The 17362-nt window shown below is 45.2% G+C and overlaps 1 protein-coding gene and 1 long non-coding RNA gene across 4 annotated transcripts in view; one reads left to right on the plus strand and one right to left on the minus strand.

The window, feature by feature from the left end:
- Positions 1–17362, plus strand: part of UBASH3A (ubiquitin associated and SH3 domain containing A) — a 27679-nt gene continuing 10317 nt past the window's right edge. The window contains exons 1-8 of the mRNA XM_039914682.1: positions 1–124; positions 2608–2661; positions 7116–7302; positions 7630–7828; positions 10033–10202; positions 11328–11536; positions 15517–15598; positions 16143–16242. Of these exons, the coding sequence (XP_039770616.1) occupies positions 12–124; positions 2608–2661; positions 7116–7302; positions 7630–7828; positions 10033–10202; positions 11328–11536; positions 15517–15598; positions 16143–16242 (1114 nt within the window). The 5' untranslated portion in view covers positions 1–11. The remainder of the gene's footprint in view (positions 125–2607; positions 2662–7115; positions 7303–7629; positions 7829–10032; positions 10203–11327; positions 11537–15516; positions 15599–16142; positions 16243–17362) is intronic.
- Positions 15263–17362, minus strand: part of LOC114805481 — a 25400-nt gene continuing 23300 nt past the window's right edge. For all 3 annotated transcript variants that reach the window (XR_003753467.2, XR_005661060.1, XR_005661059.1), the window contains 2 exons: positions 15820–16049; positions 15263–15544 (listed from right to left, as the gene is read on the minus strand). This is a non-coding gene — a long non-coding RNA (uncharacterized LOC114805481). The remainder of the gene's footprint in view (positions 15545–15819; positions 16050–17362) is intronic.

The following is a 17362-nucleotide window of genomic DNA, read 5'->3' on the forward strand; positions in this document are numbered from 1 at the left end:
GGCCGGAAGACATGGCGACAGCTGAATTGCAGCTCTACGCGAAGGTCTCCAACAAGCTTAAAAGCCGGAGCTCCTTCCCCTTACTGGACTCTCTCCTGGCCCTGGGCTTCCCTGCACACACTGCGTGAGTAACCCCGTTCTCCCACTCATGCCTTTTGTGCTCCAGAAATGTGGCCCTGGAGGGATGTCACTGAGCAGCTTGCAGTCAGCCTGAGGGATCTGCCTGACATTCCCATTTCTGAGATTGGCTTCTGCTTTCAACCGCTGCTTAGGAACCCAAGGTTGATCTGAAATAAGACCCCGATCAGCCATTGATCAGATCCTCTTGTTCAAAATCGTACTATTGATGGTGATATTTGTTAAGTGTTTCTGATGTTCCAAACACTGTGCTTAGCACTGGAGGTAGATACAGGATACTCAGATCAGACGCAGTCCACGGGTCTCACGGACTAAACAGTGAGGACTTGCGCAGAGAGCATGGGACTGGGAATCAGAGCCCCTGGGTTCTAATCCCGGCCCTGCCGCTTGTGGTGTGACCTTGGGCAAGGCCATTAAACTCTCTGTGCCTCAGGTACCTTATCTGTAAAGTAAGGAGCTGCTCTTCCTATTTCTTAGATTGTGAACACCTGGTAGGACAGGGACTAATTAACTATATTTACCCTAGGACTTAGCACAGGGCTAGTGTGCCCCTTGTCTGTTGTGTGACCTTAGGAAGTCACTTCATTTCTCTGTGCCTCAGTGTCCTCAAATGTAAAATGGGGATTAAGATGGTGAGCCCCACGTGGGACATGGATTGTGCACAACCTGATTAACTCATACCCCCCTGTAGCTCAGAGTAGGCACTTAATGCCATAAAAATTGGGGTGCCAGGGGAAGGCTCTGTACACAGGAAGCAATTAAGTTGTTATTATCATTAATATTATTATTGATCATAGGTCTGTGAATACCAGTAAAATGATATCAAATCTGTTCTTGCGACAGCTCCAGATTTCTTCAAATTCCAAGGCTCCCGTAGAGTTAACCGCTTTAACTTTCAAGACGTTTAGTGGAAATAAGATTTAGATATAACATAGTGCAAAGAGAATTTTGAAGAGACTCAAGTAGTTTCTCAAAGTATCCAACCCTAAACCACTTATTTTATTACATTAAATTATCATCATCAGTTAATTAATGGTGCATTAATTGAGAGCCCACTTGGTTCAGTGCCTTTTACTAGGCGCTAGGTAAATACCAAATAAAGAGAGTGAATTTTCCCTACCCATTAGGACCTTACACTCTAATGGAATTTTCCCACGGGAGGTGGCTGTTTCCAAGATCCCTCTCTCCCCGAGACTATTTTGAAATGAAAATCCACTAAGATCATCTGTTAAAAGCCACAGTCCCACACCATTTCAGGCTTTAAAAATATTGTCTCTAATCAAAGTGAAAATAGAAACAGTTTAGTTGGGAGATAGCAAGTTTAGTTTAAGAAAGTGCTGCTTCAGATTGTCCAAAGGAACCTCTCTTGCCTTCAGTAGGGTCAGTCCTTCTTATCAAAGAGAAAGTGATAATTATCTTCATTTTGCAGTGTCATTCCACCACAGATTACTTTTATGGGCACCTACTGGGCTGATAGCACTCAATTTAGCTTTAGGAAGTGACAAGTAATTCCAGGTTTATGGGTCAACTGACTTTGAAAAGTTTAAATGTGGAGGGAGTCTTAGATTGTGAGCCCCACTGAGGACAGACGTTGAATCTGTTCCGATCATACTGTATCTACCCCAGTAGTATAGTGTTTGGCCCATAATTGCTGCTTAATAAATAACACGAAAGAAGTGGGAAATCTCCCCGGTCTGGTACTTTTGTGGGATCAAGCAAAGAAGAAGTCTGGGCTGATAAAAGATTTTGGAAGAACAGACTTTTTTTAACTAATACAGTCCATACTAATTGGACTACCAAACTTTTTAGCCAAGGGGGCAGGGGCTTTATTGCTAATCAGGATTCACACCAACTCCTGAGGGGCAGGTCCAGGCTAGGATCATCACACCCTGGATTAGAGAAGCCTCAAGAGATCCTGCCCCTGTCCTGGGCCTGGGCCCTCCCTAATCTAGAACCAAAGCCAGAATCAATCCAGCCCCTTGGGGACCCCCAAACCTGGGGTCAGTAGAGAATCACACCTACTTCCCTCCCTGCCCATCCAGGGCAGGACCTGGACCAGCGTTCAGGGATTGGAAGACTCAGGTGCTCTCCCACTAAGCTTTTGGTTTTCATCCTGGACAGACTCCACCCATGTCCCACAACAGCCAAGTCTCCATAATAGTGGAGTGGGAGCCCACTGAAGAACTGACCACAACTAAAAGTAGCACGCAGTCAGTCCTGGGATGAAAATGCCCAATAGCTAGACAAGAGCTTCCAGTGTTAACCTCCCCTCCAGCCCATTTTCAGGATTTTATAACCTGTGGTCTTAAACCCATCATGGGATGCAGCTGCAAAAAATCAGTAATAATTCCTGAATTTCAGTGGAGCTTTTATTCTCTGAGTTACCGATATCACAGAACCATAGGGCATCCTTTACATTCTCTCTTAATTTCGTGGTCTCGTATCTTCCATCTTCTTCGTAATTCTCAGGCAGAAGGCATTGGCAGCTACTGGCAGAAAAACAGCACAAGAGGCAGCTGATTGGTAAGTGAACATGATTTTGTGTTACAGGAGGGGTTTCACCCAGAGCTGCATTATTTCTCCCCGACTCAGAGTAGCATTTATCAAGTGTTGCCTCTCTAGACCTAAATCTAAAATAAGGCAGGTTCTTGCCCCCTAAGAGTTTACAATCTAGAAAGATAGACCATTCAGTGTGGTTGAGAAGCAGCATGGTTTAATGGCAAGAACATGGGATTGGGAGTCAGAGGACATAGGTCTAATCCCAGCTCTGCCACTTGTCTGCTGTGAGACGTTGGGCAAGCCACTCAGCTTCTCTGTGCCTCAGATACCTCATCTGTAAAATGGGGATTAAGACTGTGAGCCCACATGGGACAACCTGATAACCTTGTATCTACCCCAATGCTTAGAACAATGCTTGGCACATAGTCAGTGCTTAACAGATGCCATTATTATTATTATTGACAAAGTATTTGGATGGAAATGGGTTGAAAATTTGCATTACAAAAACCAGAATGAAGCCTTTCATGACTTGTATTTCAAGCTGGATTAAATAGAACTTAATCAAATTTATTGAGCACTTATGTGCCAAGCACTGTACTAAGCGTTGTGCAAAGACAAGAGAAAGATTTGCTCCTTTGGAAAAATGGTTTTGTCTCCCACTGGAGTTGACTAAACAAAGAAGGAAGTGTGGAAGTGAAGTTGCATAGGGTAAGTGAATACCCTCCCACTATTTTGGGGAAAAATTCCACTCCCCTAGGATGCACTCATAATCATGGTAAATGTAATAATATTATCTAGACTGTGAGCCCGTCATTGGGCAGGGATTGTCTCTATCTGTTGCTGAATTGTCCATTCCTAGCGCTTAGTACAGTGCTTTACACCTAGTAAGTGCTCAATAAATACTATTGAATGAATGAATATTGAGCACCCTCTGGTTCGATGCACTGTAGTAAGTACTTGGCAACTGCAACAAAAGCATGAGATGCACTCCCTCAATCTAACAAGGGATCTAGGCACAAACATATTTACAAATGGAGGAATCAGGAAAACCGAACGAAGATGCAGTTGGAATGTGCATATATACAGAAGTGTTAAGGATGGGAAAGAAGATGGGATCTGGTGATGAGGCTTTGAGTCTCATTTACTGTCTGCTGTACTTTTAGTAGCAGCATTTATTGAGTTCTCCATTGGTGTGGTGCTTTGTTCAAGGCACTTGGGAAGTACGGAATAATGAAGTGACAAGTTCCCTGCCCAAAAGGAGCTTACACTCTATCAGGGGAGACAAGCTTAAAAAGACTCATGACTAGAGTGGTTGAAATTAGTGAATCAATGACCTCAAATGCCCTTTGGGGTGGACTAGAATTACTCCCTTTTTCCAGAAGGGGAAACTAAATACCAGGCGAGTACTGGTACTGACCCAGGTGATGTCAGGAGCCAGAGACAGTGCTGGTAATGGCGCCCAGGCCAAAGATTAAGTGAGGCAGCCTAGGGCAAAGGGCATCAAGAGAACACTCCCTCTAGCCAGTGGGGAAGGTGCTGAAGGAGATTAGAGGACAAGAGTGGCGTGTGTAGGGATGAGGGGAGGGAGGCCACAGTTCTAACCCCAAATTTAGGCTGCAGGACATAGTTCACCCCCATAGTTTTGGGGACGGGCAAGCAGCAACTGCTAACCCATCCTGCCCTCTGGTGCCCCCTGAACCTGGCTTGAAGCACCAAGGAGGCCGCTCCACTTAATTTGCCTCCTGCAAGCAGGATATGACTCCACAGCCAGGCCCCGGCACCCGGGACTCCACTTGCTCCAACCAGGATTGGACTCGAGGCTCCCCTCCCCTTTTATGGCACAGGAAGCCAGCATGGGTGACTCTCGACCAGCCCAGGGAGTCCAGCAATGATGAGCTGGAGGCTCCTCTTTTCCTCCAGCCAAGGGTCGAAGATGATTGGGAGCCTGGGGAGGGATTGAGGGAGGGCTTTTTTGTCCTCTTCCGGACTCTGAGGCCTGCTGGGGCCCCCAGGAAGCCACACCCCAACTCGACTCAAGTGCCTCACCAAATTTACCTCAACATTCAAAATGAAAAAAATTAGCAACCCACCTCCCCTTCCCATCAGCACTTATGTGCACAGCTTTATACTCAGTTGCTTCCCCTACCTGTAATTTATTTTACTGTTGGTCTCCCGTCTAGACCGTAATTTTCTTGAGGGCAGGACTCCTATTAACTCTATCGTACTCTCCCAAATGCTTAGTTCAGAGCTCTAGACAGTGCTGATTAAATGCCATCGGTTGACTGGGTAGGGGTAGAGAGGAACCTCAGAAACATTTAGAGACCTGAGGTAGTGAGCAGGGCCGAGTTAAAAGAGGGGGAAAGAGCAAAGGAAGCATAAAGTAATGCATGTAAAAAGTTCTTCAAAGATGTCCCTGCAACAATTTTTTTTTTTTAAGTCTTGGAGCAGGTAACAAATGGTAGCTTAAATCCTTCACTTGTCTGAGTCCTGCTGTCATATCAGTCAGTCCATCAGTAGCATTTGCTGAATGTTTTCTGTGTGCCGTGCACTGTACTAAGTGCTTGGGAGAGTATAGCAGAATACCAGCTGTGGCGGGCAAGACCTGGGCCCTAGATGGTGCCAGAAAAGCTCTAAAGACTCTCTGCAAGCTGGAGAGTGTTTGGACTGAGGCAGAGAAGGAGGAAGCCCTTAAAGAGCAATTTCCTTGGGGTGCATCCATCCCAAGGGATTTAAGCGACATTCTTCTTTCCCCTGCCTGGAACTCCCTTTCACGCATATCTGCCAGGACCTGGCCCTCCCCCTGTTCAAAGGCTTCCTGAAAACTCATCCTCCCCACAGGAAGCCTTTCCCAGTTGTGCCTTGATCTCATCTATCTCGCTGCTGACCCCATTCCCATATCCTCTCTCTGACGTGGAACTCCCTCCTCTCAAGACAGGCCAAACCACTGCTCTCCCCAACTTCAAAGCCTTATTAAGGTCACATCTCCTCCAAGAGGCCTTCCCTGATTAAGCCTTCTTTTCTCCAACTCCCTCTCCCTTTTGGTCTTCTATGTACTTGGACTTGTATCCTTTGGGCACTTGGAATTCACCGCTCCCCCCTCCCCCCCCCCCGCCCGGCTCCATCTCAACACTTATGAACATATCCATAATTTTTTAAATTTATATTAGTCTGTCTCCCCCTCTAGACTCTTAAGCTCACTGAGGGTAAGAAACATGTCTACCAACTCTCTCGTATTGTACTCACCCAAGCATTTAGAACAGTGCTCTGCACATAGTAAATAATAAATACCACTGTGACATCCCCACATCCCCTGGACCTGTCAGCCTCTCAGCCACCCAGCGCACTTGTGTGAATATCAGTTTGTTCCTTAGTTTATTCCTCTCATTTATTCTGGAGACAAATTTTTGTTCCTTTGGCAGGTTCCAGTTATACCCAGGTTTTTCCTCCTCTTTGTCCTATGAATATAGTATATGAACATGTCTGTCAGGGTCTCCCATTAGGTTGTAAGCTCCTTGAGGGTGGGGACCATTTCCAATAATCCTGTAGTCTGTTCCAAGCACCCAGCACAGTGCTCTGCACCCAGCGGGTTGCTCCATAAATCAGAATAAATGGATGGATTGGACTGGGGGAAAGAAATGGTTATGGTAATCCAGGTTCCAGTACTGCTCTGTGCTTTACCACCTTATAGTTGGATGAATCGTTTCAATCTCAATGGAGTCGAAGGGATTTGGTTTCCACCACCTTCAACTGGACAAGCTGACTCAATGTGGACAGGGCTGGGCTACATTTGCAGAAGAGTTTTCCCCTAGGGGAGGATTGGTTGAAACTGTTTTTCAATCAATCAGTCGTATTTATTGAGCGCTTATTGTGTGCAGTGCACTGTACTAACTCTGTGAAAGTACGATATAACAGAATTCGTAGACATGTTCCCTGCCCATAATGAGTTTATAGTCTAGAGGGAGAGACAGGCATTGCTATAAATAAAATACAGATATATACGCAAGTGTTGTGGGACTGAGGGAGAAGTGAATAAAGGGTGCAAAACCTAGTGTAAAGGTGTCACAGGAGGAAGTGGAAGAAGAGGAAATGAGGCCTAGTCGGGGAAGGCCTCAATAAGGCTTTGAAGGTGGAGAGAGTGATCATCCTTCGGATATGAAGAGGTAGGGCATTCCAGGCCAGAGGCAAGATGTGGGCGAGGGGTCGGCGATGAGTTAGACAAGATGGAGGTAGAGTGGGTAGGTTGGCATTAGAGGAGCAAAGTGTGTGGGCTGAGTTGTAGAAAATCAGAAAGCTGTTTCTATCAGTAGTGACATTTAATAAGAATAGGGGTCGCTGGAAACTGCCTGAAGGCATGTTGGGGCCGTGAGGCCTGTAAAACCATTTGGAGGCTCAATCTTGCTGGACTAGGCACCTGCTCCTTCAGGGCTGAGGGAAGCGGATGTCTTTTCCCAAGGAGAAGAATACACTCTCTGTTGCAGGTTACATTTCCATTACAATGACCCTTCCCTGGAAGACCCGATCCCTCAGGAATACGTCCTCTACCTGTGCCCCACCGGGCCCCTGTTGGAGGAACTGCAGGAGTTTTGGAGAGAAAGTAAGCTCCAGTGTGCCAGAAACAGAGCTCACGAAGTTTTCCCCCACGTGACTCTCTGCGAGTTCTTCACGGTAAGGCTGCCTTTTCCGCTCTCACCCAGCTGATGGGCAGACTGGCCAGCCTGGCCTGAGGGGGAGAGAGAGAGAGCTAATGTCCTGGGGAGTGTGGTTGGGAAAGAACCAAGCTGAAAAACATCACCCCGTCTCCAGGGGGACCCACTCCGAGGCATGTGATGCTGCATTGCACGTGAATTCATCGCATGCGGTGACACATATGACTGCTAGGCAGGGGGCCTGGCATCATGACTCCCTGCAGATGTGTGCTCCTGTTTATCATTGTTGATAAGCCAGAACCCATGCTCTTTTAAGGGTAAGCCTGCATTTCCTTTTTTCTGTTAGTGCGAAGACCAGAAAGTGGATTGTTTGTACGAAGCCCTGAAGAGAGCTGGAGACAAGATTTTGCATTCCTTCCCATCTGTAATCCCCCTAACCCTCCATTCTTCCATCAGTTACCTGGGGTTCTTCATTGATGAAGGCCCTGCTGATGTAATTCGGGAATTCGCCATGTCTTTTGCTACGGAAGCCGCCATCTTGGCAGGTAGGCCCAAGCTTCCCATGGAAAATCATACAGTAATCATAATCGTAATGATGAGCTCCTGATTTTTGTATAGGGCTTGTAGTTCTCTGAGATCCTTTTCCATTAATCGTCTCACCTTGCTCTCGCCATAGCACTGTGAGATAGGGAAAGGTGGTATTACCATCGTCATTTCACAGAGTAGGAAATGAAGGCCCTAAGAGGTTAAGCGTCTTGCCCACTCAATAATTCTGTCAATCGATGATATTTACTGTGTGCTTCCTCAAAGTCACACAGCCAATGGCAGAGCTGGGACCAGAAGCCAGGTCTCCTGACACCCAGATTTTCCACAAGATTATGTTTTCTCAGCAAAGCTACGCACTCCTTGGCATCATGAGACCTAAGCCGGGAATGGATCGAGGTATCCTAGTGACTGAGATACAAGCATCCTGCCATCCCTGTCCCTCGCTCACTCAGTTCTCCCAGCTGGGAACCTCCCCACACAAATCCATCAGACCACAGCCCTTCCCATTTACAGAAGCTCTCCTAAAAGCCCACCTCCTTCAACAAGCCTTCTCTGATTAATTCTCAGCATCCCAAGTCATACAAACCAGCAGCCATCTCTAGCACTGAGGTAATTAGTCATACTCACCCTGTGTATATACTTAGATTCAATTATGCATTCAATTATTTCACGGGGTTTCTTTGTAAAATCTTTGAATGTCAGTTTCCCCATTACATTGTAAGCTCCTTGTGGGCTTGTTTTGTCCTTCCCGAGTGCTTAGTTCAGTACGTTGCACCAAATGGGTGCTTAATACATACTGTGACCACAGTTTGCAGTTGGCAAAACAGAAGTAGAGAGACAAATGGTTTGTGAAAGGTAAATGTTTAATATAAGAGCTCAAATAAGGCTCCTACTGCCCTAGTCACCAGACCACCCAGCTTACCTAGATAATCTAAGGTCGCCTTAACTGTTTTTATTTTGAATGTTCCATCGTCTGTGCTTCACCTATAATTTATGTCTCTTTGCTATATGTCCTCCCTCATCTATATGGGGAATCGCTTGTGGGACGGGGGCCACGTTCGATTCCAAGTTTGAATTCACCCCAGCCCTTAGTACAGTGTTCAGTACCAACACATTCTCAGTAAATACCACCCCTTACCCTGCTATCTCTTAGATTCTACAGGATGAGTCCCACCCACATTCACAGTGAAACACTACTCTCATAGATGCATACATTTGTTTCTCTGTCAAAAGGACACGGGTTGCCCTGCTCTTAACCAGAATGAGCTGAACTTTTGATTTTTATCTATTTCCCACTGTGTGTGGCCAGGAGAAATGAGCTTTCTTCCTACTGAACATTACCCAAGATCAAGAAGAATCCCAGGAGGAGACTGCAGTGATTTCAGAGAAAAAGACCCCACAGCATTTACTGAGCTCCCACAACTATTTTTTTTTTTTTACCATTTACCCTGGGAAGCAGCGTGGCCTAGTGTATAGAGCACGGATCTCTGAATCAGAGAACCTGGGTTCTAATCCTGGCTCCACCACTTCTCTGCTGTGTGACTCTGGGCAAGTCACTTAACTTCTCTGTGCCTTGGTTACCTCATCTGTAAAATGGGAATGATGACTGTGAGCCCCACGTGGGACATGGACTGTGTCCAACCATATTAGTTTGTATCTAGTCCAGTGCTTGGTACGGTGTCTGGCACATAGTAAGCGCTTAACAAATACCATAATTTCCACACTCTCTGTTAATGAGGAAGGTGAAAAAAGAAATGGTTTGGTAATTAGCAGAAGCAGTGCTGCTTGGGAGAATCAAGTTGTCCTCCCAGACCAGCATTCTGCCTCCAGCAGTGGTGACAAAGGATGGCTGGACCTCCCTCTGCTGTATCCACAATCTTTCCCCCTAATCACCAAGTTGGGGGCAGGTATAGAAATGAAAGTCAGTTAAGCTGACTTTGTTCCTGTGGGTAGGGATTGCATTTCCCAACTCTGCCATATACTGCTTTCCAAAGTGCTCAGTTCAGTGCTCTGCACTCAGAAAATGCTCAATAGGTACCGATGATTAGTTGGTTGGTTGATGGATCAAGCATTTCTAAAACTGCATCACTTTCTCCTCTTTTCCCATTTCCACCCCTTTCCTGGACACACAGCAGGCATAGGGAAAAGAAAGCTCTTCGCATCATCATGCAGCCTTCTAAATCATGCTTCTAATTTTTAATAGATTGTCTTGTAAAACCTTGCACGAAGCAGCTCCATCTCACCTTGGCTCACAAGTTTTATCCTCACCATCAGCGAACATTGGAGCAACTGGCTAAATTCATCCATCAGGGACAGAGCTGCCAGTGGATTGCAGCTCTGTATTCACGCGACATGCGGTTTGTGCACTACCAGGTAAGACTTTTACACACACCTTTGACTGTCTTCCTCCACCTCGGGTTACAGATCTTTGCCCGGTCTTTGTGAAAATAAATGGATTTCGCCTTATCTGCCCAAAGAGGCTGTGTAGCAGAATGATCTTTCAGATAGTTGGTATTTTAAATTCAGCAGCAAATGTCCTTTTTCCATATTGCTTAAAGTCATCCCAGTGATAACTCCTTTTGGTAATATATGACCGAGTGTTACACCCTACCCTTCCTTGCCAAAAAAAAGGAAATCTTTTGGGTTAGTAAATGAAGAATCAGGGTATATTGTTTATGATTGTGTATTCTTATGAAATCTTTCACTGAGGGTTGACTTCACTACCCCTTGCTTGGAGTTCTTATAAATTTTCCTGTTGTGTCATTCTTCATATTCAGCATCTGGTTTACTGATCACCACAGTAAAGCCTCGACAGCATAAGTCAAGACAGTGAAGAAGTGATACTCAGTTTATCTGAGTTTTCCCCAGATGAGGGGTGTTCAGAAATCTGTCCATTTTAATAATGATAATAAAATAATAGTGGCATTTGTTAAGCACTTATCATGTGTCAGGCACTGTACTAAACCTTGGGATAGATACGAGATAATCAAGTTGGACACAGCCCTTGTCCCACTAGGGCTCACAGTCTAAGGGGAAAGAGAGAACAGGTATTTTAATCCCCACTCTACAAAGAAAATGAGGCAGTGAGAAATTAAATGACTTGCCCAAAGTCACACAGCAGACGTGGCAGAGCCGGGATAATAATAATAATGGTATATGTTAAGCACTTACTATGTGCAGAGCACTCTTCTAAGCACTGGATTGGAACCTAGGTCTTCTAACTCCCGTGCCCGCATTTTTTCCACAAGGCCGTGCTACTTCCCTGTAGTTCAGAACTTGGCCTGAAATGAGTGGGATGTTTGATTTGAAACTCCGCTCAAGACTGATGAGCCATTCTCCCATTGCTCCACAAGGACTTGTGGGATTTTGAGCAAGCCAGAGGGAGAATTCGGTGTTGGGGCATCGGGTGACCCAGACACCCAATGAAACAGGGCTTCTTGGGCTGCCCCCAAGGCACACAACAGATTGGGTCTTGAAAAGCATGCGTTTATGTTCCAGACGCTGCGGGCGCTCTTCCAGTACAAGCCTCAGAACGTGGATGAACTACTGCTGAGTGCAGGCGAGTACATCTTTGTGGACCGGACCCAGCCGAACGAAGCCAGTGAAGGCTGGGTGATGGCAACCTCCCACCGGACGGGCTGCCGGGGATTTGCTCCTGAGAATTACATGGAGAGAGCCAACGAGTCAGACACTTGGGTCAAACACAGGTCGGTACCACGTCTGTCCACCCACTGGGCAGGAATAACATCAAGGGGAAGAGCTGTATGTGTGGCATTTAACCATGGTATTTAATAATAATAATAATAATTATAGTATTTGCTAAGTGTTTACTATGTGCCAGGCACTGTACTAAGTGCTGGGGTGGATACTAAGCGTGCCAAGCACTGAGCTAGATCCAAGCAGAGGTGCTAACTATGTGAGGGTGACACTGCCTCAAACCTTTGAACTCTTTGACTTAATTGCTAATTCCAAGTCTTTGCTGAGAACTGAGTTTCCATCTGGGCTAAAAAGATGCCAGAATTGTGGCTCTTTGAACTATCTCTGAAGTATTTCCTCACCCAGTCCCTACCCACCCACCTAAAATCCCTACCCCCTTTACACTCCAGCATTCCAAGTGGATCTTCGGATTCAAGATAAATCAGATATGGTCCCCTTCCCAGTTGAGGCTCACGCTGTAAGGAGTAGAGAGAGCACATATTTTATCCCCATTTTGCACACAAAGACATTGAAGCACAGAGCGGTTAAGTGTTTTGCCCAAGAGCTCATCAGATGAATAAGGTAAACAAATGCTCTTTTTCAGTCTAAATTTGGATAAGGGTTTTGTAACTAGGAGAAACTGGGGGAAAAGCGTCATTTTATTGAAAAATGCCACTGAAAGCTAACTATGCTTTTGAGAGAAAGCAATCCATAGCTAAGTATGATAAACACATTTTGTCACTCAAAAGCATTCAAATATCAGTGATGGAGAAACTCATGGAAATCTTTTTGGTTGTGCCAATGTGTAACTGAGAGGACAAAGCAGATGTTACTGATCATAGGGGATAAGGTTTCATTTTAAATGGAGGGATGAAAAGGGACAGGGCTTAACTTCTCTGTGCCTCAGTTCCCTCATCTGTAAAATGGGGATTAAAAGTGTGTGAGCCCCACGTGGGACAACTTGATTACCCTGTTTCTCCCCCAGCGCTTAGAACAGTGCTCGGCACCTAGTAAGTGCTTAACAAATACCAACATTTTTTTTTAAAGAGTACAGGGCAGAAGAGGTTAGAATGAGAGATGCCTATACCCTTCAGAGACAGTCCCAAAGTCAGCCAGCCACAGAAACCAGAGCCAAAGAGGAGAGAGAAGAGAGACAGGTGGAGAAGAGATAGAGGAGACACAGAATGAACCAAAGAAAGACTTGGTGAGGAGAGAAATGAGAAAGAGAGAGAGAAATGGGGAGAAAGGAAACCTCCTTTCTCCTCCTCTCTCCTCACCTGGCTGTCCCTAGAGCTGGACTGGAACTCTGATAGGCTCCAGGATTGAGTGCCATAATATTTGAATGATATCAAATCCCCTAGGCATAATGACATAATTTCCCTCTAGACTGGATGTGTGAAGTTGACCCACTAGAATTCTTAAACTAGGCCAGGTTTCTTCCTTATCTTGGAACTCTGTAGAGAAGAAACCCCATGTTCAAAGAGGAATTTTTGTCAGATTATGAGGAAGACCAGATTTGACTGATGGATTGATTTAGGGTATTTGTTAAAAGCTCACTGTGTGCTGAGCACTGTGCTAAGCCCTATGGAGCATAGAAATAAAACAGTTCAGACATGATCCTTCTCCCATGACAGGGTATAGCAATCTAAATGGGAGAAGACAGACACATGGTTAAAAGAAAGACTATAAATAAAATGTGAAAATAGCCAAGCAGGCAAAGTATTCTGATTCCTTTTTCCTCTCTCCATGAACCTTGCACCTGTTCATATCTTCTCTTATTTTATTCATTCATTCAGTCGTATTTACTGAGCGCTTACTGTGTGCAGAGCACTGTACTAAGCGCTAGGGAGAGTACAGTATAACAATAGACACATTCCCTGCCCATGACAAGCTTACAATCTAAATGCTGTTCTAAGTGGTGGGGTAGATACGGGAGATTAAGAGTGTGAGCCCCATATGGGACAGGTACTATGTCCAACCTGATTAACTTGTATCTTCCCCAGTACTTAGAATAGTGCTTGGCACATAGTAAGACCTTAATGAGTATTATGATTTTTATTATTGTACAAGTTAATTAGGTGGACGCAATCCCTGTCCTTCACAAAGCTCACAGTCTAAATAGGATACAGTACGATTTAATCCCCATTTTACAGAAGAGGTAACTGGGCTACAGAGAAGCTAAGTGACTTGTTCAAGGTCGTGATTTAAATGTTCTATTTTGCTATGGGTTTTGCTCCCCTTGTGAATATTTTATGTCCTCGGTATCGAGCCCAATGCTGATAGAGTGTACCGCTCACCATTAACATTTAGTAAATATCTGATGATGATTCGATAATCAAGTTTATTAATGCACTTTTATTGCCCAGTACTCTGATCCTGCCATGCCTACCTGATGGAATACTAGCTATTGATACTCTTGTACATCAATTTACTACAAACATTATTTGGAGTAAATTAGCCATATGCTAGCTTTCATATTTGTTGTTAAGCTAAAGAGAAAATAGAATGTTATAAACCCTAAAGTCCATATTCTCCTGCCACCCCAACCTTGCTTCCCCTTTGATTATGCTATGTTTCTATTCCAGATCAAAAACCACTGAAAAGCTGCCATATTTTGCTCTGTGCCTGTAAACCTACAAGCAGATTAAATGTAGAGATAGCAAAGCTTAGTGTTCAATAAAAAGAGTTGCAAAATATGGAGATATAGCTTCCAGTGTGCCCTCAAGCACAGGAAACGCACTGGTTATTTCCTGTTTCACACTCAAATTGTACAAGATTAGTACTAAGCTTGATTTATTTCTTTTCTTCCTGCTCTGGGGGGCAAGAAAGTGAAAACCTTTAGATGGTGACTTCCTGTGGGGGTGAATAATATCTCTAATTAATATCCTTGAATCCTTTATAAATGTTAGTGGCTACTAGAGGCAGCATTCCAGTGTGTACACACCCTCCTCCAATAGATGTGTTCTCTTAGCCTGATTTAAAGGTGAAATGGTTGGTAACAGGAATTTGAAATGTTCTTGACCAACCCAGCCTGTTGTGACTGGAGTTTGGAAACTCTTGCTCCTCGGTATGAGTCTTTTAAAAAATCTTGAGAATTCCCCCAGTGGTATCCAGGTCAAGGGTAAAAGTACTGTCCTTCCTGCCTCCCAATCTAGTTACCTCCCAGATCCACTTTCACTAACTAGCCAATAGGGAGCTGCAGGCAGTGTGGGGATATCTGTTCTGACAAAATGGGATGGGGGCTTCCCAGGGACCTCTCCACTTCTCCAAAAATCCCTTGAGTGAATTCAGGAGGGATTTCCTAAATGTCCAGGGGGCCCCTAGACTGCCTGCAGTCCCAAAGTCAGGTGCTCTCTTAACCCAACCTGACCTGCATGCTGGGAAAAAGTAGCAGCCCAGAGTAGGATCCTGATATTTAGCCTGAGGTATTTTAGTTAATCAACCAATCATATTTATTGAGCCCTTACTGTGGGCAGAGCACTATACCAAGCGCCTGGGAGAGTACAGTATAACAGAGTTGGTAGACACATTCCCTACCCACAACGAGCTTACAGTGTAGAGAGGGAGACAGACAATATAAATAAATTCTGACTATGTAAATAAGTGCCGTGAGGCTGAGGGAGAGGTGAATAAAGGGAACAAATCCAAGGGCATGGGTGAGGCAGAAGGGTGTGGAGAAAAAGCTGTGGAAAAAAGTTTACTGTCAAAGATGAATGTGGTTCAGTGCAAAATACATGCCCTATGCAAAACTTTTGTGAGTCCTTTTATTAAGCCTTCCCATGTCATCGTTCTTGGTCTTAGATTGTAAGCGTGCAGGGCTGTTTGTTGAAACTGCTTCGCACTACACTTGATGGGTGCTCATATGACCCTGATGATTGCAGAATGGCGTGGGAGGTCCTGCTCTTGGAGGCATCCTGAGCGACCCACGCCAACACCCACCATCTTGCTGACATCCTCGATGATGGTCTCTCTCTTGTATTTTCTGCTGCAGAACGTACACCTTCAGCTTAGCCTTGGGCCTGGAGGACAAGAATGAAAGTGGACCTAGCTGCAGCCTGAATGGTATTGTACAGGTAATGAATGGCATTAATTATAGTCAGTGCTTAATAGGTGCCATGGTTTCTATAAAGCCATAGTCAGTTGCAAGGACATCAGTCCATCAGTTGTATTTATTGAGAGCTTACTGTTGCTGAGCACTAACCTAAGCACTTCATCTCCATCAGGAGAAGTTGGTTATAGCACCAGGGGTTGTTGCAGTGCTGCTCACACTCTTTCATCCCCGCTAGTCACATACCTGCCACAGTGGTTGGGTGCGAAGAATGGGAACAGTGGACTGCAAATTCATTTCCTCATGGGCTAAAAGACCACCTCCTCCAGAATAGCTGCTCTTGGTCCTGAGAAGGGGGCGACTGATTGAATCTTTCTGGCTGCATACTTTATTCATTTATCCATCTTGCCAATGTGTTTTTGAGCTTTTTGAGGTTGAGACATTTCCACTCAGAAGTTGTAATGGCCTTGGCAACTCTGCCATCGCAATTGAAAAATTGCAAAGGGGAGGGAGAGATGGAGAGGGAAGATTTTTCTGTGATTCAACTTTCCTTTCCTCCCCTTTTCTAGATAACCCCTCTAAGGAGAAGTCTTTTGGTAGTTCGTCATGGGGAAAGAGTAGACCAAATCTTTGGAAAGTCTTGGTTGCAGCAGTGTTGTACCTCAGATGGTAAGTAAAACCAACCTGGCAGATGGCTCTGCAACTTGTCAGCTGTGTGACTTGTGCAAGTCCCTTCACTTCTCTGTGCCTCGGTTCCCTCATCCGTTAAATGGGGATGAAGACTGTGAGCCCCATGTGGGACAACCTGATTACCTTGTATCTACCCCAGAGATTAGAACAGTGCTTGACACACAGTAAGCGCTTAAATGCTATCATTATCATCATCATCCAAACATGGAAACCAAACTGGACTGTTTTATTTAGTTATTGGCCCCCTCTTCTTTCCCCATGTCTAATTCATTTTTATTCTTCCTTTTACGTGGATTCTACCCTCCCAAGCACTAGTAGAGTGGGCAGCACCCAGCAGGCCCTCATTAATTACCACTGATGATGATGACAATGCTTCTTTATCTTCTTTAGTAAACTAAGCATCATTCTCCTAGTCTGATAGCAAAGCAGCTGGGGCTTGGATCACAGATGCTGATTAACTAGGCTGCAACTACAATGCTTATTCTGGTGTAAACCTTCATTATGAGGTCAAAACTGGCTCCAGAGCAGAGTCGGATTTTTGATAGTGTCCTAGGGGCACTTTATTGGCTTGGATGTACAGAGGAGCATCTTACATGCTGAGAAGTATAATGGCCTAATGGAAAGAGCATGGCCCCAGGAGTCAGGGGACCTAGGTTCTAATCCCAGCTCTGCCACTTGCCTCCTGTGTGACCTTGGGCAAGTCACTTAGCTTCTCTGTGTCTCAGTTCCCTCATCTGCAAAAATGGGGGTTTAATATGTGTTCTCCCTCTTAGACTGTGAGCCCCATGTGGGAAGCAGCGTGGCTCACTGGAAAGAGCACGGGCTTTGGAGTCAGAGGTCATGGGTTCAAACCCCGGCTCTGCCACTTGTCAGCTGTGTGACTTTGGGCAAGTCACTTAACTTCTCGGTGCCTCAGTTACCTCACCTGTAAAATGGGATGAATACTGTGAGCCCCACGTGGGACAACCTGATTCCCCTGTGTCTACCCCAGCGCTTAGAACAGTGCTTGGCACATAGTAAGCGCTTAACAAATACCAAACAAATACCAACATAACTGATTATCTGGTGTCTAACCCAGCACTTAGGGCAGTGCTTGACA

Source organism: Ornithorhynchus anatinus, chromosome 18 (assembly GCF_004115215.2).
Source record: "Ornithorhynchus anatinus isolate Pmale09 chromosome 18, mOrnAna1.pri.v4, whole genome shotgun sequence".
In the NCBI taxonomy this organism is placed as follows: Eukaryota; Metazoa; Chordata; class Mammalia; order Monotremata; family Ornithorhynchidae; genus Ornithorhynchus; species Ornithorhynchus anatinus.